At 35.4% G+C, this 25,443-nt stretch overlaps 1 protein-coding gene across 2 annotated transcripts in view; it reads right to left on the bottom strand.

The window, feature by feature from the left end:
• AKAP7 (A-kinase anchoring protein 7) overlaps positions 1 to 25,443 on the bottom strand; it is a 176,848-nt gene that overhangs the window by 106,602 nt on the left and 44,803 nt on the right. For both annotated transcript variants that reach the window (XM_044676974.1, XM_044676975.1), the window contains exons 4-5: positions 22,703 to 22,863; positions 9,134 to 9,246 (exon numbers count right to left, since the gene is read on the bottom strand). In XM_044676974.1, the coding sequence (XP_044532909.1) occupies positions 9,134 to 9,246; positions 22,703 to 22,863 (274 nt within the window). The remainder of the gene's footprint in view (positions 1 to 9,133; positions 9,247 to 22,702; positions 22,864 to 25,443) is intronic.

Below are 25,443 nucleotides of genomic sequence, written 5' to 3'. Positions count from 1 at the left end.
TATATATATATATATATATATATATATATATATATATAAAGAATGTTGTCTTAAAAGGTAGCGAATACAAATAGAAGTTCCTACCCAAACTCTTTATATATAAAAGCAGGAATCCGGGTTAAGATGGCTGCAGAGTAAAAGCAGCTGCTTAACCTCTCCTAACCCACACATATAGGACTCCTCAAGAGGACATAAAAACAAATTCAAATGAACAAAGGGACCCCACAACAAGGTGCTGCATTGAAGGTACATGGGATCAGGATATTTCCATGCTATAAGGGGGTGAAAGAGCTCTCACTAAAATGCAAGCTGAGCAACCCCCACCCCCACACACACCACCCACAGTGCCAAAGCCAGTGAAAAGAGATAGAGCAAGTTGAGGACATTCATTAAGTTCTTGGCACCTACCTGGGATCACCAGGTCTGCTCCTGAGAGCAGCAAGACTTAAGACCCCAAGAGGCTAAAGACCCGGACTTTGAACACAGACCTTGAGTGCAGGCGCCAACATTGAGTACAGGTACAGATGCAGACCTTGAGAGCAGGCGCAGACCTTGGGTGGGGACCCAGTGCAGAGGGGTGCATGACTGTGGAAGCAGCATCCTAAGACTATTAAAGGAGCTTCAGGCAGAGAAGCAAGCAAGGGGACCACCAGGTGGCTTGACCCTCATAACAACTAGACTTGAGACCACAGGAGTCTAAAGAGTGCAGACTGACCCTGCGCATGAGGATAAAGCTGAGAGGGCACATGGTGCTGTGATAGGATAGGCAGAGAGCCTGTCTGCCTCACCCAAACTTCTGACTGAGAAAGAAATAATAATAATGGCAAGCCAGGCATAAGAACCTCAAAAGAGAAAGATCAAGAAGAAATATTTAACACTTGACAACTTTTACACAGAAAAAATCCAGACAACAGAGCAAATAGCAGAGGAGAACAAACAAGTAATCACATCCAAACCTTCCCCAAAAAATGAAAATTTGTCACAAGCTCTTGAAGAGTTCAAATCTGAGATCATGAGAAAGATGGAAAAGATTTGGTGAGAGAAGTGGGAAATAGCTCAAAAGGAAATTAACAGGTTAAAAGACAGAAACTCCCAACTGGAGAAAAATGCTCCAAAATCAAAAGAATTGATGAGCAAATTGGAGACCAAAATTAAACAGCTGGAAAACAGGATAGACCAAATCAAAAAGGAAAATTAAAAGATTATAGCAGAAAACCAGTCTCTAAAGACCAGAATTGGGCAAGTAGAAGCCAATGATCTCACAAAACAGCAAGAACAAATAAAGCAAAGTCAAAAGACTGACAAAATGGAAGGAAACATGAAATATCTGAGAAATTGACAGATCAAGAAAACAGGTCTAGAAGAGACAATATGAATCATTGGTCTTCCAGAAAAAGCAGAAATTAATAGAAATTAGGACTCCATATCACAAGAAGTTATCCAACAAAACTGCCCTGAAGTTTTTGAACAAGAGGGCAATATAGACATTGAAAGGATCCATAGATCATCCTCTAAACTAAACCCTCAAAAGACAACTCTCAGGAATATAATAGCCAAATTCAAGAGCTTCCAAGTAAAAGAAAAAAATTTTACAAGAAGCCAGAAAGAGACAATTCAGATATCAAAGAGCATCAATCAGGAACACACAGGGTCTAGCAGCCTCCACACTAAAAGACCACAAGGCTTGGAGAAAGGCAAGAGAACTGGGTTTACAATCAAGGATCACCTACCCATCAAAATTGACTATATACTTCTAGGGGAAAGTATGGGCATTCAACAAGATAGAAGATTTCCAAATATTTGCACAGAAAAGACCAGGACTAAATGGAAAGTTTGCTATCCAACCACAAAAACCAAGAGAAACATGAAAAGTTAAATAAGAAAGAGAGGGAAAAGAAAGAAAATTCATATTTTTAAATTTACCTCTTTAAGGGCTTCAATAAGATCAAATTATTTGTATTCCTATATGGAGAAATGTTATGTGTAATTTTCAAAAACTGTATTCACTATTATAGTAATTAGAAGAATTATTCATAGGGAGAGGTTGGAGTACTAAATGGTCTAAGATGATTCGGGGTTGGGGAGGGGGTGTATTGTAGAGGGCACCAAGAGAAACTTGAATGAATAAGAAAAATAGGATATTCTATACCACACAAAGAAGGCATGGGAAGGGAAGAGGGTGAACACTATTACAAGAAGGAGAGGAAGAGAGCATTAAGAGGTAATATTTTAACCTTACTCTAAGCGGAATTAACCCTGAGAGGGAAGAATAGGTATATCCATTGGGATATAGAATTCTACAAAAATATGTATAGTCCCACTCTTCATGGTGTCAAAAATTTGGAAAATGAGAGAATGTCCTTTGATTGGGGAATGACTGATATTGTGTCTGTTGGTGATGGAATATTATTGTGCTCAAAGGAATAATAAACTAGAGGAATTCCACGTGAACTAGTACAACCTCCAAGAACTGATACAGAGTGAAAGAAGCAGAACCAGGAGAATATTACACACAGAAATGGATACACTGTCGTACAATCAAATGTAAATGACTTTTCTACTAGCAGCAATGCAATGATACAGGACAATTCTTAGAGACTTATGAGAAAGAATGCTATGCACATCCAGAGAAAGAACTGTGGGAATAGAAACACAGAAGAAAAACATTTCCTTGATCATATGCTTCAATGGGGATATGACTGGAGATGTGGACTCTAAATGATCACTCAAGTGCAAATACTAATAATATGAAAATACGTCTTGATCAATGACACATGTAAAACCCAGTGGAACTGCTTGTGGGATGTAGGAGGAGGGGAGAAAAAGAACATGATTTATGAAACTACGGGAAAATATCCTTAATTAATCAATTAAATGAGCCATGAATTAACAAATAAATAAATAAATGAAAGCATTTACTTACTTTCAAAAAAATGCAGTAACAAATGATTTCAGATTAAGATCATAATAAATAAGATTAAAGTTATAACCAGAGACACAATGTTATGCTTAAAGGTACCATAAATAATTAATATATATCAATACTTAATTTATATGTACCTGATGGCAAATATCTAAAGGCTAAGGAAAAGCAAATCAAATTATAGCAAGAAATCAATAGCAAATTTATGATATGGAACCTCGATAAACTTTTTTCAGAACTAGATAAATCTAGCCTAAAAAAAACACAAGAAAGGAAATGGTCTGACTAGAACTTTAGAAAATTAGAGATGACAGATCTCTAGTGATTAATGAATGGGAATATTGTGGTCCATAAATATTTTATTAATTAAGCACCTACTATACATCCCAGGAACTCTGTCAAGCCCAGATTAAAAATCAAAATATAGGCTAAAAAATGAGCAAACAACAGAAAAGAACCTGAACAAAGAATGTTACTATGGTAACAGAGAAGATCAAAATAAAACTCAGAAGAAGACAATGAAATCAAAGCAGTTACATGCAATGCCTCAAAGAAAAATGTGAATTTGTCTCTCATCTTGGAAGAGATTTAAGAAAACATTTTTAATCAAATAAGAGTGATAAAGGAAAAATTGGGGTACAGAGGATGAAAATAATGGAAAACAATTCAACAGCTTGGTAAAGAAGATACTAAAAGTATTTAAGGAAATAACACCTTGCAAAAAACAAAAATAAGCTCAATGCTAAAAGTGGCACACAAATCCATTAAATAAAATGCCTTTAAAAATAGAATTCTCAAAATGGAAAAAGGCATACAAAAATTTGCTGAAGAGAAGAATTTATTAAAAAAGCAGAATTGGCCAAATGGAAAGAGATACAATAATTCACTGAAGAAAAGAAATCTTAAAAAGTAGAATTAGACAAATGGAAAAGGAGGTATAAAAGCTCACTTAAGAAAATAATTTCTTCAAAATTAGAATTGGGAATGTGGAGGCTAATGGCACCATGCAACACAAGAAACAACAAAACAAAATCAAAATAATGGAAAAAAATGAAAAACTATCTTACTGGAAAACAAATGACCTGGAAAATAGATCCAGGAGATATAACTTAACCATTATTAGACTACCTTGAAGTCATGATCAAAAAGAGCCCAGGGGTCATCTTTCAAGAAATTGTCAAGGAAAACTTTCTTAACAGCCTAGAACCAAAAATTAAAATGGAAATTGAAAGAAGGTACCATTTATATCCTGAAAGAAATCTCAAAATGAAAATTTCCAGGAACATACCGAAAACCAAAACTCAAGGTCAAGGAGAAAATGCTGAAAATCGACAGAAAGAAACAATTCAGATATTATAGAATCACTGTCAGAATCACACAAGATTTAGCAGCTTCAACATTAAAGAATGAGAGGGCTTGAAATAAAATATTCTAAAAGGCAAGGGAGCCAAGATTACAACCAAGAATCACCTACCCAGTAAAACTTGAGTATAATCCTTCAAGAATGAAAATGGGTATTTAGTGAAAAAGAGGACTTTTTAAGCATTCTTGATAAGATCAGAACTGAATAAAACTGACATTCACACAGAAGAATGAAGAGAAGTTTAAAAAGGAAAGAAATTTTAATAGATTTAAAATAGTTAAATTGTTTAAATTCCTATATGGGAAGATGATACTTATAGCGATTAAGAACTTTGTAATTACTCAAGAAATTAGGAGGAGTGTACATAGTTAGTGGGCACAGGTATGGGTTGACAGTGATGAGAGGGCAGTCAAACACAGAATTAAGGAGTTAGAAAAAGGGATACATTAAGAAAAGGGGAAAAGGAAAGTTAGAATGAAGTAAATCATCTCACATAAAAAGAGGCATGAAAGAACTTCTACAATTGAGGGGGAGAAAGGTAGTGGATGGTAGGAAACCCTTGTGCCTTACTCTCACTGGAATTGGCTCAAAGAGAGAATAACATATACCTTATTCATGTTACCAGGGAAGTAGGAAAGAAGAGGGATAAGAGAAGAGATTGGATCTTTTAGAAAGAAGGGCTGATTGGGGAAAGCAATGGACAGAAGCAGAACACTTTTTAAGAGGGACAGGTTGAAAGGATAGAGAAAAAGATAAATAAGGGAAAGCAAGATAGAAAGAACTACATAGTAATCCGAACTGTTCATGTGAAAGAGAGTGAATAACAGAGTAGATTAAAAACCAGAAAACATGTTATTAAAAACCTGAAATATGTTGTGTCCAAGAAACACATCTGAAGCAGAGAAGACACATTTAGTAATGTTAAGGGGCTAGAGCACAATCTGTTATGCCTTTAGCTGAAGTAAAAAAGGCATAGTTAGAAATCATAATTTCAGACAAAGCAAAACCAAAAATAGATCTAAGTAAAGGAAGAAGGGAAACTATATTTTGCTAAAAATGCCATAGAAAATTAAGTAACATCAATTGTTACTAATACTATACTAAATATATATGCACCAACTAGTATAGTATACAAATTCTTTAAGGAAAAATTAAATGAATTATAAGAAAAAATAGACAGTTAAAATTACATTTATGGGGGACCTCAACTTTTCCCTCTCAAAGCTAGATAAATCTAACGAAAAAATAATAAAATTCATCTAGAACAGTGATAGGCAAACTACAGCCTGCAGGCCAGATGCTGCCTCCTGAAATGTTCTATCCCTTCAACATTATTCCTAATCTGACAAATACAATGAGTAGGATTCAATACAATGAAATTTAGAAAGAGTTGCCTTAGAAACCAACTGACAGATGAGCATTTCCTTTCCTTTGGCCCCCTCTTTAAAGAGTTTGTCCATCACTGATCTAGAAGAATAAAACATCAAGAATATCAAGAAAATCAATTTTTAAAATGTGATAGAAAGTGGTCTAGCCATATCAGATCACAAACTATATTACAAAGTAGTAATCTTCAAACAATCTGATGCTGGCTAAAAATAGAATGGCTAACAAACAGAATCAGTGGAATAATAACATAACAGTTAATTGTCATAGTAATCTAGTATTTGATAAACTCAGAAATCCCAGATTTTTGGACAAGAACTCACTATTTGACAATGATTGCTGGAAAAACTGGAAAGCAATTTGGCAGAACCTATGTATAGTCCAACATCTCATACTAAATACCAAGATATAGTCAAAATTGATACATAATTTAAACATAAAGGGTGATAATATAAGCAGTTTAGAGAATCATGGAATAGTTTACCTGGAATATCTATAGAGAAGGGAAGAATTCATAACCAAACAAGAGATAGAGAGCATTATGAGATATAAAATGGATAATTTTGTTACATTAAATAAAAAAGATTTCCACAAAAAAAAACTAATGTAGCAGAAAACTGGAAAAAAATTTATACCAAGTCTGTCTGACAAAGGCCTCATTTCTCAAATATATAGAGAACTGAATCAAATTTATAAGACCACCAGTCATTCCCTAATGGATAAATGGTTAAGGGAAATGAACAGGCAGCTTTCAGCCAAAAAAAAAATCAAGACTATCTGAAGACATGTGAAAAAATGCTGTAAAGCACTATTTTTTAAAACTTTACCCTTCTGCCCTAGTATCAAATCTAAGACAGAAGAGTGGCAAAGGCTAGGCAATCACAGTTATATAAGTGACTTCCAGGATCAAACAGCCAGGAAGTTTCTGAGGCCAAATTTGAACCTAGATCTTCCCAACTTCTGGCATTCTATGTGGGATCCTCTTTGGAAGATCCGAAGAAGAACATCAGGCAAATATTATATAAGGATAGAAAAGCATTGAAGAGTTATATAAATGACTTTAGAAAAGAATACCCAAAAAGACATAATTAAAGATTGACCTAGCTAAGTTTACATTTTCATGATGCAAATGATTTTCTTCCCTAAAAGATAGATGGTTATGGCCTCTTGAAAATTTTTAAGTACATTTTATGGGAAGAATGGACAGAGTAAAACATAGCAGAACTAGTCAAATGTGAATTTATTAAATGCAGTGTTGTTACATGGAATTTTTAATTATGATAACAAGAAAAAATATCTCTGATAAAGAATCATTTTCTTTGATAAACAATCTAAAATTCTCAACAAACAAACCCCAGGCTGACTTTAATAGGACTTTTGCCCAGTAAGTATTGTTAATATGAATATAAAGAAAACTGCTTTCTAAATGAAAATGAAATTTTAAATGTTCACTTGTGGCTTCTAGAGCTCTTCCAGCTCTTCCTTTTGTCCCATCCTCCTTGCACAAATTCCATCCTTATATTCCATAGCACCTATCTTTGCTTGCATCAATATCATCATCTCTTTCAATTCTGAGTCCCTAAACACCATAGCAAAACTACTCTTGATTTTGTACAGAGTAACCATGAAAATCCAACAAAATTTGTATACACAAGTCAAAACCATCAAAATTATAGGTATGTAAGAACATACTGGCTGCATGGATAATTTCATCACTATCTTATCACTTCCCAAGCCAATAACTTTTAACAAAATTCTGGGATCACCATAAACATAAGGCATCATCATTAAATAACCATACATCATTTCCATTATCCACATTATTACTATAATATTGAAACGAGAATAATCAGGGAACAAAAATACCTCTGTGTAATTTCCAGCCACTTTGGGGGGGAGGGAATCCTATCAGAGTTCCTAGTTAGATGAAATGCTGGACAGCAACTGCTAGGTATGATGGACAGCCCTTGGTTAAAATTCTATGTGACTGGAGTGCTGAAGGACAGCTCCCTTCAATTTGATTGATAAGCCTCTAGCAGCCAGTGTGAAAATTCTATACTCTGTCAGTTCCCTCTTAACTGCCTGTGAGAACCACTGATACTCAGGCTTGAAAAATTCCTTCAGGCCTTGCCCAAAAGTAACCCAGGTTCAAACCCTCTAGCTCAGCCAAACTGTAATGTCAGTGGGTTTGGGGAATGGGATTGGATGTTTAATTACACCAGTATTAGAAGATTAAACTGTTTTGGGAAGGTCAACAAAACCAGTGTCAGTAGAATGACTGTAGGTTGATAGACAGACAAGACCTGCCCTGAGGTAACACACACAGACAATAACAGGGATAGATTTTGGATTTATTATTACAAGGAAAAGTGGAAAGGGAATTTGGATAATCCTAAAGTAATATCAACTACCTAACCCTCTCACCAGATCTAAAGTTGTTCCCTCCAAGGAAGTCTTCACAGAGATTGATCTCTATGCTGATCTCCTAACTATCTAATAGATCCCAGTCCCTAAACTGGATAGACCTACACTAAACCAAACACCACCCCCCTTTTGATGGTAATAGAGAAGTGGTCTATGGCAAGTTATCTAGGTCCAAAGAAAGATCTTGGATCCATAAGGACCCCAGACTTGATTTTACAGACAGCTGGTCCAAAAGACTCAGGATCACACCAGGAACTCAGTAGATCATAGCAAGTAGCAGGTAAGCAGGTAGGATGGGAGATTAAAGCAGTATGAACACCAAGGAAAGTAGCCAGTCTTCTACAGGCCAAACCAGAGAGAGACTCTCAGCAAAAAGCTTAGTTAACTGACTCAACCCACTTACTACCAACATTCCAGAATCTTTATCCTCCTGCCACTCTCCCTTGTAGACCTGACATAGTAAAATCCTCTTCCTTATAACACAGATGTGTTATTATAAGCAAGTAAGTAAGTAAGCTCTGAACAGTTCTCTTACTTCAAATTCAATATCAGAAATACCAAAAAAAATCTTAAAATTTATTATATTACCAACACCATTCATTTGCTATTCTAGGATAAAGTTTAAGATAAGTAGGAAGAGGTTAGTCTAATTGAAAGCAAATAAAAAGGATAATGAACAAAGTAATCTATCAATTTATTTTAATAAAGCATTCCAGATTACATAATACTATATGTTGAACAAATAATTTTATACTGCATGTATTCTAAAATAGTATCTTTAAAAAGAATTGAATTGTGTCATTCTTATGAACAGACAAAATTGTAAGTTTGTAATTTTTAGGATATTCAATAAGAATTTATACAAAATTAATAATCTCAAATTTATTCATTACAATCTGTATTCCCAAAGTCCCTTGGAATCCAAGGATATTAGGAAGAAAATTTCACAAAAATATGAACAAAATTAGAGCTCCTTATTATGACATGTTCCTCATTTGCAGAGTTGTGAATTTATCATCTAAAAAATGAAAACTCACCTTTCTCCTGAGCTCTGGTGATTTTGACAGTTTCATGAAAGTTAAATGGGGCTTAAAACTTCTGTTTTCTCCTGCCATGATACCCTTTTCTTGAAATGTTCTCTTAGCTGCCTCTAAAGAAAGAAAGAGGAAACACAAAATATTTTATCTATCATTTTGCCATGATTTATAGAAACACACATTTATTTCTTTTAACACAAAAAGGATAGTCTGAACAATTGTTTCTTTTAATTTGAATGACTGTTATTTCACTCATACAGACAATCATAAAGTCTTTAAGAGTTCCCTCACATCTAGCACATAACTTAATTAATGGTTGTTGACGGACCAACTGAATTATAAATTGAGAAAATCAGACTACAAAATAAGGTTTCTTCCAAATCTAACATCCTATGATTCTACTATGAAAATAAATTCCATTGTCATATACAATTACTCTAACATGTCAAGGGAAAGGACAATCCCAAAACAACTGAAAGTAAAGGTTACAAAATTATAAAAAATGAGCTTAGTCCTAAAGAAAAAATATAAAAAGATATCTCTTCTTACTCCTCTGCAAAGGCCAGATTCCACAAATGTTGCAGATTTTATTTTCTTTGTATTCATTGGTGGTTTAAAAAAGTTTTTTAAAATCTTTACATTCTGTCTTAAGAGATAATACTATGTATAGGAATAACTGCTAGGCAATGGAGTTGAAGTGATGTGTCCAGGGTCATACAGCTAGGAAGTATTTGAGGCCAGATGTGAACATAATGCCCCCCATCTACAGATCTGGATCTCAATCCATTGAGCCACCTTGCTGATTGGTTTTAATGATTTTTTTCCTCCTCTTCCTCTTATTTCTTTTTGTTTTAATCATTTTTTATCTGGGATGGCTTTCTGATGAGAAAAGGGAGGTATATGGAGGGAAACCAGTGTTATGGATAAATGTGGGGTACACTAGAGTTGGGGGGTGATCTCCTTCCCTTGCTGAGTGACGGAGGGGTAAAAGGTGGTTGAGGTGATAGGAAAGGAATGAAAGGGATGGCTGGGTTTAGGGAGGAATGGATAAAGCGGTATTAGGATGGTAAGGGTACAGGCTGAGGTGTTCAGGTGAGGCAGCTGACACAGACTTAGACACCCAGGCTAGAGACAGAAGATATTGGGGTAATAGACTGAACCCTTCCAGGCAGGAAAGGTACTTTTACAGACCCAAGGAATAGGGTCAGTCAGAAGTAGTTTGAATTTGACTTGAGGGCTTTCTTGTCAGTTTCTCAAGTCCTCAAAGGAGGAACCACAAGGCTTCTCCCTGTCAGTGAAATTGAAGGGATTCAGGAGGAAGTGTTGGGCAACTACTTCCTCCCAAGATGGATGCCTCCAGTTTCCCTCAAGAAATAAAGAGAATTATTCCTCCCCCTTCACCCTTGCCTAATTCTTCAACACAAGATTCTCCAGAGGGTTTAATTAGGTAACCAAGGGTTTATTAATGTTTCAAGATTGGTCTGAAAAGAGAGAGGGAATTGGGGTTTCTGACAGCCACTAGGGAGAAACTCAAGATGGGGGAGGGTCTCAGGAATGGTTTAGACTGAGAGAGAACCTGCTCTCTCAGCCTGGGAAGATTTGGCTGCTTTTAAGATAGAGGGTATATTAAAGGGATAGTTTGAATTCAAGGATGTCTTACTTGCCTATTAGGGAAAACTAAACCCACAAAGTCTTTTCACTAAAAGCCCAAAAGCCACCCTGCCTCCCAGAGCCCCGGGAAAACAGGCAGGGAAACAGGGAAATAATATGGAGAAGGTCAGGGAGAGGTCCAGCGAAATTAGCTAGGTACTGTTATGTAGATATAGATGCATGGAATCCCTGCAAAGATACAGGGACAGCCTCACCCAGAATTCCAGGGGACCCCCCTGGAGAACTTTGGGTGAGGGGGCAGTTGAGAGGAGTTGGCAGTTGCTTTGTGGGGGTTGAAGTGGGCAGACACTTTGCTTACAGCTCCAGACTTGAGGGTTCACCTGAGTGGCCATTATGGCATAAGCCAGTGTGGTTTCTACACAAGGGTTAGCCTGTTTAATAGGGTTGTGCATCTATTTCTACATAACACTACAAATTGTCCAAAGACAAGGCACAGGCCAAAGCAAACCAAAAGCCAATATAGAGTTCTGGTTGAACCTTCCGCTCTGTTCAAGCATCAGGGACCAACTGAACTCTCTCAGAATTCTAAGGCTCAACTGCCAGAAGTTTTCAGTTGGCCCCTTGCAAGAGCAAAAACCCCTCTTGCAACTTTTGCATTACACCAGCTAAGAATAAGAAAGATATATATCTATATCCATTTTCTTTTCTATGGATAGACTATCTTATGAAATGTATCCACTTGCAAGAAACTGTTCATCTCTATCCTAGAACAATTAACAATGTTTCCTAAGTAAAGGACTAGGAATTTGAAAAGTGGCAGCTTCCATACTATTCAAGTATGTTTCCTTATTCAGTTTCATTATCTATTTACCATACATAGCTGTTCTGAGGATCAATCAATTAAACAACAAGCATTTGTTAAGTACTAGCTATGTGCCAGGATCTGATGACATCTCTGTGAAAGAAGGTTAAAAAAAAGTAACATAAACATCAGTTATTCCACATTTTTATTGTGAAAAACTGATATGAGATAATATTTAAAAGGTATATACCGCTGAGACCTTCCCCAATATCTGCATCTTAATCATTCTATAGCATTTGCAATCAGAATCAGAATTAAAATGTCTAGAAAACCTAGAAATAATGAAGGATCAAATAACTTCCTTGGATTTTTCTTTTCTCTAAAACCATATATCCCACATAAAGGGCTTTATTGGAGGTGGGGGGTAGTTTCTGGGAATTTTAGTAAACTATCAGCTCAATATGGAAACCAAGAAAGCTAATGTACTGAGAAGCTCCATTAAGAAAGATATAGTATCAAGGGATAAGAAAGTAAAAAGTAGAAGAGGAATAAGAAACAGGGTGGTGGGGAGGGGAGAAATACAAGGGAGGGAGAGGTTGGGGGGGTTGACAAAAAGACCCTATAATAAGAGCAGAATAAGAGATGGGGTGGCAAAGGGAATAATATAAGGAGGGGGAGACTGACTAAAAGTAAAACACTGAAGAGAAGGGAAAGAGTGAAAGGAGAAAGATCAGGATTAAAGGAAGAAGTCAAAATGGAGGGAAATACAGACAGTAATCATAACTGTGAATGTGAATGGGATAAACTCACCCATAAAACAGAAGCAGATAGCAGAGTGAATTAAGAAAGAAGAAATATACATGAGGCAGGTAGACACACACAGAGTAAAGATAAGGGACTAGAGCAGAATCTATTGGGCTGCAGTGGAGACAAAGGAGGCAGGAGGAGCAATCATGATCTCAGAAAAAGCTAAAGTAAAAATAGATTTGATTAAAAGAGACAAGGAAGGAAATTACATCTTGATAAAATGTAAATAAATAATGAAGAAATATCAGTACTCAACATATATGCAACAAATGGTATAACATCCAGATTTTTAAAGGAGAAACTAAAGTAGCTTAAGGAGGAAATAGATAATAAAACCACACTAGGCACCTGAACCTTCCTTGATCAGAATTAAACAAATTGAACCAAAAAATAAATATGGCTGTTCAGAGGGATAGGGCATGCAAAAAATGTCCTTGGGCACTGGTAGGAGGGGAAACAGAGCAGCTCCCTGAGTGCCAGCTCTGCACAGGACACCAGGGTATAAAAATATCACAAATACAGAAAAGCAGATGATATAACGGTATACTTAAGAGGGTCATAGAAAAATCAAATAAAAAGGTAGTGGAATAATATACTATAGCAAAGTTGCAGGATACAAAATAAACCCACATAAATCATTAGCATTTCTATATATTTCCAACAAAATTCAGCAGCAAGAGTTAGAAAAAGAAACTCCATTTAAAATCACTCTAGACAATATAAACTATTTCAGAATCTATTTGCCAAGACAAACTCAGGAATTGTATGAACATAACTACAAAACACTTTTCATACAAATAAAACTAGATCTAAACAATTGGAAAAATTATTAATTGCTAATGGGTAGGACAAGCTAATATAGTAAAAATATCAATCCTACCTAAAGTAATTTACTTATTCAATGCCATACATATCAAACTACCAAAAAAAATTTTTATAGAATTAGAAAAATTATAACAAAGTTCATCTAGAAGAATAAAAAAAATCAAGAAATCAAGGAAAGTAAAGAAAAAAATGTGAAGGATGGGGGCCTAGCAGTACTAGTTCTTAAATTGTACTATAAAGCAGTGATCATCAAAACAATATTGTAATGGCTAAGAGAAGGCTTCATCAATAGAGTAGACAGGGTAAATGACTTCAGCAAGTTAGTGTTCCATAAACCCAAAGTTCCCAGCTTTGGGCAGCTTTTGGGATAAGAACCCACTATTTGACAAAAACTGGAAAACAGTATGGGAAAATTAGATTTAGATCAATATCTTATACCCTATACCAAGATAAATTCAAAATGAGTAAATGACTTAAAGATAAAGAAGGAAATTATAAATAAATTAGGTGAGCATAGAATAGTATACTTGTCAGATCTATGGGAAAGAGAATAATTTACAAACAAGCAAGAGATAGTGAACATTACAAGATGTAAAATGAACAATTTTGATTATGTTAAACTAAAAAGGTTTTGTACAAACAAAACCAATGCAACCAAAAGTAGAAGGGAAGAAACAAATTGGGGAAAAAAATTATAACAAAATTCTCTGACATTGGTCTAATTATTCAAATGTATAAAGAATTAAATCAAATGTATAAGAAATCAAGCCATTCTCCAATTGACAAGGGATATGAATAGGTAGTTTTTCAGATGAAGAAATCAAAACTATCAATAATCACTTGAAAGTGTTCTAAATCCCTTCTGATTTGAGAAATGCAAATCAAAACAACTCTGAGGTACCATCTAACAAACTAGCAGACTGGCCAATACGACAGTAAAGGAAAATAATAAATGTTGGAGGGGATGTGGCAAAATTGGGACACTAATGCATTGCTGGTGGAGTTGTGAATTCATCCAACCATTCTGGAAGGCAATTTGGAATTATGGCCAAAGTGCTTTAAAAGAACGCCCGCCCTTTGATAAAGCAATATCACTACTAGGTTTACACTCCAAAGAGATTAAAAAAAAAAAAGAGGTTTGTACAAAAATGTTTATAGCCACGCTCTTTGTGGTGGCAAAAAATTTATAAAATGATGGGGTGTCCCTTGATTGACTAAACAAATTATGGCATATGATGGTGATAGAACACTATTGTGCTTTAAGGAATGACAAATTGATAGATTTCTGTATGAACTAGAATGTTCTCTATGAACTGATGGAGTGAAATGAGCAGAACCAGGAGAACATTATACACAGTAACTGAAACATTATGGGATGATCTTATGTAATCAACTTTGCTACTAAAAGCAATGCAGTGATCCAGGACAATACTGAGGGACTTATGAGAAAGAATGCTATCTATATCAAGAGAAAGAACTGTGGGAGTAGAAATGCAGAAGAAAAATATATGATTTATCATTTGTTTATATGGATATATGATTTGTAGTTTTGGTTTTAAAAGATTGCTCTGTTACAAAAATGAATAAAATGAAAATAGTTATTGAATGGTAATACATGTACACTCAGTGGAATTGCTTGTCACCTCCAAGAGGGAGGAGGAAAGAGGGGAGGGAAAGAACATGAATCATCTAACTATGGAAAAATACTTTAAAAATTAATTAAAATATAAATTATCAAACAACTAGAAAGCAAAATAAAAAGACTGGGATTTATAAATTTTCCAAAGGTTGAGAAGACCTCTATAGAAGAAGTCTATGTTGATAAAGAGTCCCCACTTTGACTAGATCATGGATTTATCAGAGTACAGAAGTACTGAAGCACTCCACTTGATCCTCAAGATAAAGGTTGATATTGATATTTCTCCTCCTTTCTACAGGCAAACCCCTAGAAGAAGCTACCAACAACTTGCTTTGTTTCCTCTTCCTCTCCTCACTCATTTCTTAGCATTGTTACTTAACTCCAACTATTCTTTCTAAAATTACTCTCATTTCTTATCTCCCAAATCTAACAGACTTTTCTTAGTTCTGATCTTTCTGGATCATTCTGCAGCATTTACTATAGCATTAATATCATTATTTAAGTCTTCCTCCTAAGATTCTCTTCTCTGAGTGGTCATGACATCTCTCACTGGTTATTCCCTCTAGCAATCTGGCCACCCCTTAGTCCCTTATGCTAATTATTGCCCATGTTCCACCCTGAGTTCAAGTCCAGCCTAAGACACTTACTCACTGTGTGATACTGGGGAAGTCACTTAACCTTATTTGCCTCAAGTTTCCTCAGCTATGAGCTAGAGAAGGAAATGGCAAACCACTCCAGTATCTTTGTCAAGAAAACTCCAAATGGGGTCACAAAGAATTGGATATGACTAAAAATGACTCAATGGCGACAACAAAGCTTCAGCCTGAGTTGGTGACTAAAAGTGAGTCCCTAATCTGCTCCTGGGATCAGAGACACATATTTACCATTTGCTCCTGAATTTTTTCCGTTAGGACACAACTAGGAAACAATCATGACTGTTCTACTCTATCACCTCTAGGGATAAGTGCCCTCTCAATATCTTCATTTCATGTAATTCAGAATGGGGTATTGGAAGACAGAGCTACCAAATGGCACCCATTTCTGTATACCAGGTTAATTCAGGAATGCTCTGACTCAAGATATCTTTTCAGTCCCTGGGCATTGGACATAAGACACTCCTAGGTACAACTCATCTCCAGTATCTACAAATCTCTTATTTTCTTAATCCAACCTAAGCTAGAAAAATGACTCACTGAATTTATTTTTGATTTTTCAAACAGAATTCAGTTCAATTTGCTTTCTAGATCTCTATAAAGTCATGACAGGGGATGCCAAGCTACATTTCTTTCTGTTACTCCACTATCTTGACTCCTATGAGCCTAGCAAGTCACTCTACCTCTTAGTCCTCAGAGCAACTCCCTTAAGATTTCCAAATAAAATGCCAACTTGCATTGATTGGTTTAAGGTGTTTTCTCACTTGGGAGTCCCTATCATATTCATAGAGTACAAATTTTAAAAAATATAACAAATTTATGTTAAAATTATATTATTGAGTAAAAAAGCCTTGGGATCATCATTCTGAATATTACTCATCACTATATATTATGAAGAAAATATAAAACACTTCCATTTCTTCTCATGTAAAATGATAGAATATCAGTTTGCTTTTTTTTCCCCAAAGAAAAACAAATCTGCCTTCGTTAGAGGTTCCTAATTGTCCTGTATGTCCATACGTACATACATATATATACACACACATATATGCATACAAATCTATACACAAATGTATATACATGCATATATGTATGGATGTGTTACATATATATAGGCATGTATATATACTATATACACACATTTAGTTATTAAAGTTTAAGCTTGCATTAAGACTTTTGGGATACCCTAATTATAAAGACAACAGTATTTCAACACATACGACCTTGAGGGTAATTATAGTGCTATTGCCATAATTGGCCTTTGCTAACATATCAAAATCCTTTGGTGCCTATGCATAAAGTATGGTGTGATTTCAAATTCTTCAGAGTACAAAAGTTCTTTCATCAATACTAGGAACCCTCTCTGAGAGAATATTTTCAAGGAATGGATGGAATTCTGGGTGTTGTTAGCAGCCTTTGAAAAAGAATAATAAATGCCTAATAAGAAATATTTCTGGAGTTCAAAGACCTTGACTTCACATAAAATAAGACCTAAGCCTGGTATTTTCTTCTCTTAGGCTATGTTCTTGGGAAGGGCATATGGATTATAACTGAGTATAACCATAAGTTTCATTTCTAGATGTTTTATCCAAATTAAAAAAGACAATAAAACTGCAAGTCAAGGAATACAAATGGTTCAAGGATTAGCCAAAATATTTTAGTCAAAGGGAGGGAGACAGGTGGAAGAAGAAATATATGTGATGTTAGGTACAAAGAAAGGTATAGATAAGAATAGTCAGGATTACAAAATTCTGGCATAAGAAAGAACCTCAGAGGTTAACTTCTCATGTGATGGATAACCTGCCCATCCCAGACCTACTAGACAGATGAAGTAATTTTTTTAAACCTTCACCTTCCATCTTAGAAACAATAATGTGCATTGGTTCCAAGGCAGAAGAGTGGTAAGGGCTGGCAAAAGGAGTTAAGTGACTTCCCCAGAGTCACACAGCCAGGAAGTGTCTGAGGCCAGATTTGAATGCAGGAGCTCCCCATCTCTAGGCTTGGCTCTCTATCCAATAAGCCATCTAGCTGTCCCTCAGGTGAAGTAATTTGTTCAAGATCAGTTTGTAACAGAGCCAAGATTCAAACCCAGATCTCTTAAGAAACCTAATGCCTATTCTAAACAACATGGCTGCATCCCAGCTACTTTTTCTTCAGCTTCGTCCTTTCCAATGGGCTAGAGGTTTCTCAAAAAGCTGCAATAACAGTTTTTTAAAGCCTTACCTTATATTTTAAAAAAACAATACTTTGTATTGGTTCCAAGGCAGATAAGCAGTAAAGTTTACAGGCAATGGGGGTTTAGTGACTTGCCCAAGGTCACAGAGTGAGAAGTATTTGAGGCCAGATTTGAACTTAGGACCTCTAGGCCTGGCTCTCCATCCTCTGAGCCTCTCCATCCTCTTGCTGCACTTACTTCTAAGAGATAAGTAATAGGGAGCTGGTCATGTTTTCCATTCAATTCTTGAAAACATGGCATGCTACTATAGTTTACAATACATCAATACCTACAAAGGTATCCTTTGACTGTTTCCTATTGGCATATTATGTAAGGAGGGGTTCTTTACTAAGTTGGAAACTGAATTATTCTCTTACCTGGTAGATTTCAAGTAAGGAAATTTCAAGTAAGAAAATTGGTACAAGTCATTAAGTAGGTAAGGAGTAAAGGTCCCTATCTCCCACTCTGCCATAATATCCAAGAATATATAATGTCTGTTTCTCTTTTATATCCATTTTTCCTGATTGAAGGTAAATGAAAAGTCTAAGATAGAAAGACTCAGACAAACAGTAAAACTAAGAAATCTATTACAATCATCTAAAGTCCTACCAAATATCAAAGTCTCAGAATCAGGGGCAGCAATAGGAGTCCCCTCATCTGAGGACCCAGCATTGCCACTGAATGCTCTGGTTGAAAAATCCACTCAAAAGATTGGCATGTCAAACAAGACATCACACATCCTGCAAGAAGCTAAACTCAGTTCAGCAAGGAAGTAATTCACCCGTCCACTACATGACCCCTTGTCAAGAAGCCTGAGAAGGGATAAAAGGACTCCTAGAAGTCAGAATTCCCCCTCAGCTGCACAACTATGAAAAGACAGAATAGGTTAGGTGGTCTGAAGCATACGGGAGAGATGGAAAGATAAATGACAATGCTGATGAAAGGACTTTGATCCCATATTTGAGTTGTTTTCTTCTGACAGCATGCAGCACTTTTTCCTTGGCCTGAGAGTTCTGGAATTTGGCTGTAATAGTCCTGGGGCATTTTATTTTGGGGTCTCCTTCCAAAGGTGATTAATGGATTCTCTCAATTTCTATTTTTCCCATCTTGTTTGAGGATATCAAAGCAGTTTTTCCCTGATGATTTCTTCAATTTTATTTTTGAACCTCCATTTTCTTTTAGACTATTCTAGTTTGGGGGTGAATTTTTTAGTAAAATTTTCTCCAGCTGTTGAATTTTTCTGTCACTTCTTATTGAATTTTTTTAACTTCTCTTCAAGTTCTTCTATGGGTTCTTTTGGGGCCTGACATCCTTTCACACTTTCTTTTGATGCTTCATGTTTCCTTTTCAGCATCGTTCTCTTCTGAGTTCATATTTTGGTCTTTGCTGTCACTAAAGTAACTTTCTAGGGTCAGGTTTTTTCTTTCTCTTTTTCAACTTTCAAGTTATTTTTTCCCCATTACCTTATCCATCTATTGAGGTTCTTCATTATTCCTGGAGTAGAGGGAACACTACTCCAAGGTTTCAGAGTATTCTTCTCTGGTACTTGGGGTAGGGCCAGCTGCCTTTGTTTCCTAGTGTGTCTGCCTAGAGCAGGGGTCGGCAACGTATGGCTCTTGAGCCATATCTGGCTCCACCTCCCGACCTGCCAGTCCAGGCAGAGCCCCAGGATGTGCCCCAGGGGGGCCTTCAGCCCCCGCTCCATATTCCAGTGCCTTCTGCTTCCATCCTCCTCCTTCCGCACCCATTTATGGCTCTCATGGCCAAAAAGGTTGCCAACCCATGGCCTAGAGGATGGATTTTCTGGCTTGCTCTGGGGAGCTGTTTTGTTCAGCTCCCCATGTTATCAATTCCCTTGTTGTTTCATGGGTTGGGCTAGCAGCTTTGCTGCTTCCTTGCCCCTTATAAGTGGTTTGGGCTGGGGAGACTCCCTGCTCTGGGCCCTGCCATTTTGCTGTCTTAGGTGCTCTGCTACTACAATTATAAATATTAAAAATGATAAAGGCTGCTATAAATATATATATATATTAGTAATTTAATTAAAGCCATGTTGATAGATAAAGTTATTAGACCACATGCTTGTAAGAATTCAAAACCGCCGCCCTCGCCATTACTGTCTCCTGTCTCCTCCCGAGTCTGCCGGTCAAGAAGCCACTCCCTCCTAACCCAGGAGATTTAAACTCTTCTCTGCATCGAGACGTAGGCCTCCCCATGCCCAAAGAACCAGAACCAGAAACCCGTTGGACCACGGGAAATGTAGTTTGATAATTTCCCCGTGTCCAGAAAATACATATATATATATATATATATATATATATATATATATATATATATATATATATATATATATATACATTTAAAGATGGCATCTCCCAAATTTCACTTTTACACATTGAAGGGTGTTGTTTCCAACCCTCTGCCTTCACTGCCTGTGTCGAGTGGCTCAGACTAGGCTAGTCCCCCATGCTGACCTCTCTGGCTCCTACAGCTGTGTCAAATGGCTCAGGCTGGGCTTCTGTTGCTTCTGGTTGAATAGCCTGGTCCAAGTTTTGCTGGTTCCCACAATGCTGTGCTACCTGCACTACTTTCTCTTCTTACCCCAATGAGACAAGTTTCTCTTGATTTCCTTTGTTATAAGGTAATTTATTTACTCTGTGTGTGTGTATGTGTGTGTGTGTGTTTTCCCAGTATATAACTGATAAAAAAAAAGAACTTTGAGGCCTCCAGCCTAGATAAAGAACTCAAAGAAAGTCTGAAGTACTAAGAACTAAAGATATCAAGGAAAGTATCACAGCACAGTAGAAGTGCAATTCAGTTGAGATTTGAATAAAGAAAAGGCCTTGGAAAGTGAAAATGAGGTGGGAGGGAATGAGGAATAGAAAATTGCCTTGCAAATGAAGGGATAGAAAATGGAATACATTGTTCAAGAAAGATTTAGGAAGGAATGAAAGATAATATAGGAAGAAGGAGCTTCTTTTTATAAGTATCAAATTATCAGTATCAAAACTATAAGTAGGCAGGAGAGGACAAGGACAAAAAAAAGCCCCTGGAATTAGCATTTAGGATATCAATGATAACTTTTCAGAGTAGATTAAGTAGAATAGTTGGATCAGAAGGCATGTTAAAAGGGATTGTCTTCTGTTAGAATTATTGATATATCTAACTTATCATTGTACATGTTAAATGCACCAGAAGAAATTTCTTGAGGAAAGTGTATTTTATTCATATTTATAGCCTATACAACCTAACATACTAGTACCCTTTGTATGATAAACATTTGATAAATGTTGATTAAATGAAAAAGTCTATATATGTTACTAGTTACTAATGTTCTCTCCACATTAGGATCTAAAATGGTGGGGTTCAAAAACTACGGTTTTGCTTTTACTACAAATGAAAATAGATCATTATAGAAGTTTTGACAGATATATTCCATTTTGTATATATTTATCTTTCAGTTTCATCTGTCAAAACTCTTGGGATGCAGTGGTTTAGATAAGCCTCAAGTTAAATTTCTATACATTTATTTTCATTTCTAATGCTATTTGTTGTTATAAATTGATATAAGAAATAATTTTCTATAATTCCCCCTGTATAGTTTTCAAAATATTTGTATTCTAAACTGTTGTTTTCATTGGTTCCCATTTCAATTTGCTTGGCAAGAAGGTTAGTTAAGTGCTTGCTAGAATAGGTAGTTTCTAGATTCCTTTAGCCTCCTCATGGCAGTAATTGCTTTTTATCAGTCAAACATTTGCAAAAGAGTGATTAAAAAAAGGCCAATATTTTTTCCTCTGTCCATTTCCTTTGGAAGGGGCTTGTTTGAATAAGTCAGGTTGAAGCTATTATAACTGTTTGCAACATCTTTTAATGTTTAGCCTTCTAATTCAATGTTAATTTTGACCTCTGCTTCCCATATCAAATACTAATTATTTTCTGTCCAAATATAGACAAATAGAAAAGATAGCCATAATATATATATATATGCATAAGGTTTCTCAGCAGCCTTCACACTTCTTTATTTTCTTCAAACCTAAGCAATTATTTTCCAACATATTCTTCATCATCTCAGTCCTAAAGTATAAGTTTAGCTTTAAGACAACTATGTTGCAATGATCAAAGAATTCATGTCCCTGGAAGCCAAGTACTGGTGAACAACCTTTCCATGCTTAGCTTTGGTCTTTGACAAGCACATTTAGTCTATTGTTAGATATAGATACAACTATATCTGACAAGTTTCCAGCATGGTAAAAGATGCCAAGACTTTAGAAACTCAGTAACATTTCACATCACAGTGAAAGATCAGAGCAGGACATTGCAGAGCTCGCCAAACAGGTGCTCATATGTTTCTAAAGCACAGGTTAAGACATATCACTGACTTGCTAGCAGGTCTTTGTTGACTTCAGAAAAATATACAAAACTCGAAGCCTAGCTTCTAAGGACCTCTATATTCTGGATCCTAACTTTTTTATAGTTTTATTCCATAATAATCCTCCATTACATACTTTAAATTCAAGTGAGATCTTCAAGAGTACTCCAATCTACCCCTATCATCAGTTTACTCCAGAATCAGTCTGGTTTATAGGTCTGAGGTTTTTAAAAAAAAAACAAACAACAAAAAAATGACAAGCTTTTAGTCCCCTCAACTACAGGATATTTACTTCCTTGTTTTCCCTAATACCCAATAAAAAAAAGCAGCACGTGATTATAAAAATACAGGTATATTGGTTCCCAGTGAAATCATGTAGAATATTTTAAATGTATTTTAATTGATAGGACTTTGTTATTTCATTTTATTTTGTGCGTGTTGTGTATCACAATTTTTTTGTTTTGTTTTATTTAAAATATTTTTCCATAGTTCCATGATTCATGATTTTTCCCACCCCTCTGCCCTTCCCCCTCCTGGAGCTAACAAGCAATTCCACTGAGTTATGTATGTATCATTGGCTTTGTTATTTTTATAGACTAGTGAAGTTTCAGAGATCCATTCTGAATCTCCATTACTGAGGTTATTTTTTACCTGCTATCTCTAGAAGTACAGGTACATGATCTCCTTCTGCCAATTTCACAAATCCAACCTGATTTCCAAAATTGCCAACTCCTTGAAAGGGCAAATTTAAATCTTTTCCTTGTAGTATTTCTTCTATTAATGTTTTTATCTCCAAAAGAGCATCTATACCTCTGGTAAGAGAAAAAAAAATATAAAAGTCAGATAAAAGAAAAGTTATAATTTCAAGAGATGTAACTTGAAAATCTGGCATGAGTCATTATCATACCTACCAACCATTTTCACCTCAGAATCATTTCTAAAAATCAAATTGTTCAGAAATTACTGACTACACATTTACATTATGAACCTAAACTATTAAAAACCATAACTCATATCTAACTCATGACTAATACAATGGACTCTTGTCATTATTAACTTGATTCAACTATAATAAGTAAATATAAATATATCCCTTATAAAAATACTCTAAATACAGAATAGAACAGTGGAAAGCGCACTGGATTTCAAGACCTGAGTCCAAATCTTGGTTTTGCCACTTGCAATTTATATGACTTTGGGGAAGATTTTGAACTTCTACAGGTTTTGATTTACTCATCTGTGTAAAAGGGGAGAGAGTGAATTAAGTGATCTCTTATGTCCTTCTCAGTTTTAAATTCATTATACTCACAGTCTAAAAAAAAAACTTGGTTCTATTAATTATTCTACAAAGTGAATGTCAAATCTATGTCTAAGAATGCCAGTATTTAAAAAAGGAGGTTGTGCCGTATTTCACTTATTTCAATCAACATCTAATACAGGTAAACTAACTCTATCTTCTTCAGTTTTAAACCTGTAGTGTTTTTGGTAGGAGAAATCAGTTCTTTTCAATACTAAACAAAATTATTTGTATATATAGCTTATTTATTACTACATGTACAGTACTCAGGATAGATTTTCTAAAAAGTGTCACTAGAGGGCAGGCATTATCCAGTAAATAAATAGTTACTGCCTTTCAAGACTGACTACATCTGAGATTATTTTACATTTCTTTGAATAAGTTATTTATGTAGTTCTATGTCAAATATGTGAAAAAGGATAATCAATGCTAACTTTCAATCAGTGGGTGTTTCATACTTCCTACTAATGACCCAAGTCAGTATTGATTTTGGAATAATTATAAAATTGGGCTTGTTAGAGGACTCACAGAACCAATCTAATTATTTTGGAATCACATTCATGTGTTCAGTATTACTTTGTAAATAGCAAATTTTCTTATTTTATTTAAAAAATCTTCCAAATCATTTTATACTTCGAACTTATCTTTATCAAGGTCAACAAACTAAAACTTACCAAGTCAATATTTGTTAAGAAGCATTCATGAGTCTTTATAGTGAATATATATGATATATAATAGGATATGATTACATAGTAATTCTGGTAAGTTTAATAAGTTATTTTAAAGGGACTGATTCTTTTGGGAAAGCACAGGTGAAAATAGGATCAGTTGCATCCTAGCTATTTCTTTAATATCAGATAATATGCATTCAATCCTCTTTTCCCCAGTTCATCTATATTTTGAATTAAGGTTTTGTTTAAAATATCCTTTTGTCTTAAATTCATTTCAAAGAAATTTCAAAGAAAAAAATTTAAAATGGTAGTACATTCCAAAGTAAAAGTACTATAAATTTTTTAAATAGGAAATTAGAACTATAGTAAAACTCAAATTATGGTGGTTTAATAATCAAGTCTATACTGAAGCCAGTAACAAACGTATGGAACATAAGTGGAAATCCTGCATGTGCCACTGGCAAAGTGTTTCACCAAGAACAAAGCGCTTTACTTTTGGGAGATACAATTCTCTCATCTAGAAAATTACTCAATTTTACTAGATAACTTCTAAGTTTCCGTTCTATTCTTTGAGCATTTCTCATATTTTTTACCCATAGTAAATCTATATTAAAATAAATATGTAGTAAAGAAATTCTTTATCTCTTTCTACTATCATATAAAATCAGCAATAATACAATCAGTCAATGCACAAGCATTTATTAAACACTCACTATGTTCTAAGCACTGTGCTAAGCACTGGAAATACAAAGCAAGGCGAAACACAGCCTCTACTTAAGAACTCTGAGGTTAATGGGGGGAAAAAATCATGAAAACAAGATGTACAAACAAGATGTATATGGGATAAATGGGAGGTAACCTCAGAGGAAAGGCTCTAAGATTAAGGAAGACTGAAAAAGCCTTCTTATAGAAAGTGGGATGTTGAAGAAGTCACTGGTTTCCTGACTGTCCCCCATGTCAGCTAGCCTTTTCCATCTCTGCCTGCTGATTTCCCTGGCTTCCTCCAAATCCCAACTAAAGTCCTCTTCTACTTAAAGCCTTTCCCAAGTCCTCTTAATTCCTGTGCCTTCTTTCTCTTAATTACTTTCTATTTACTCTGTACCCACTTGTTTTCTTGTATTGTCCCCCATTATATTATGAGATCTGTCTTTTTCCTCTTTCTATATCCCCATTGTTTAGCAGTATCTGACGCGCAGTAGGCACTTAGTAAATGTTTACTGACTGACCAACTAATATAGATAGCTGGAGATGGAAGTATGAAGGTCAGGAGAGAAGTTAAGGCTGGGAAAAGATCTGAGAATCATTTGCATAGAGATAACTGAATCCAAGAGATCTCTTGATAGACCAAAGGAATTAGTATAGAGAGAAAAGAGACAAGGTTCCAGGACCCAGAGTCCTAGGGGACACTCACAGTTAGCAAGCAA

Source organism: Gracilinanus agilis, chromosome 4, assembly GCF_016433145.1.
Source record: "Gracilinanus agilis isolate LMUSP501 chromosome 4, AgileGrace, whole genome shotgun sequence".
Classification (NCBI taxonomy): domain Eukaryota; kingdom Metazoa; phylum Chordata; class Mammalia; order Didelphimorphia; family Didelphidae; genus Gracilinanus; species Gracilinanus agilis.
This window is presented reverse-complemented; position numbering and strand designations above follow the sequence as displayed.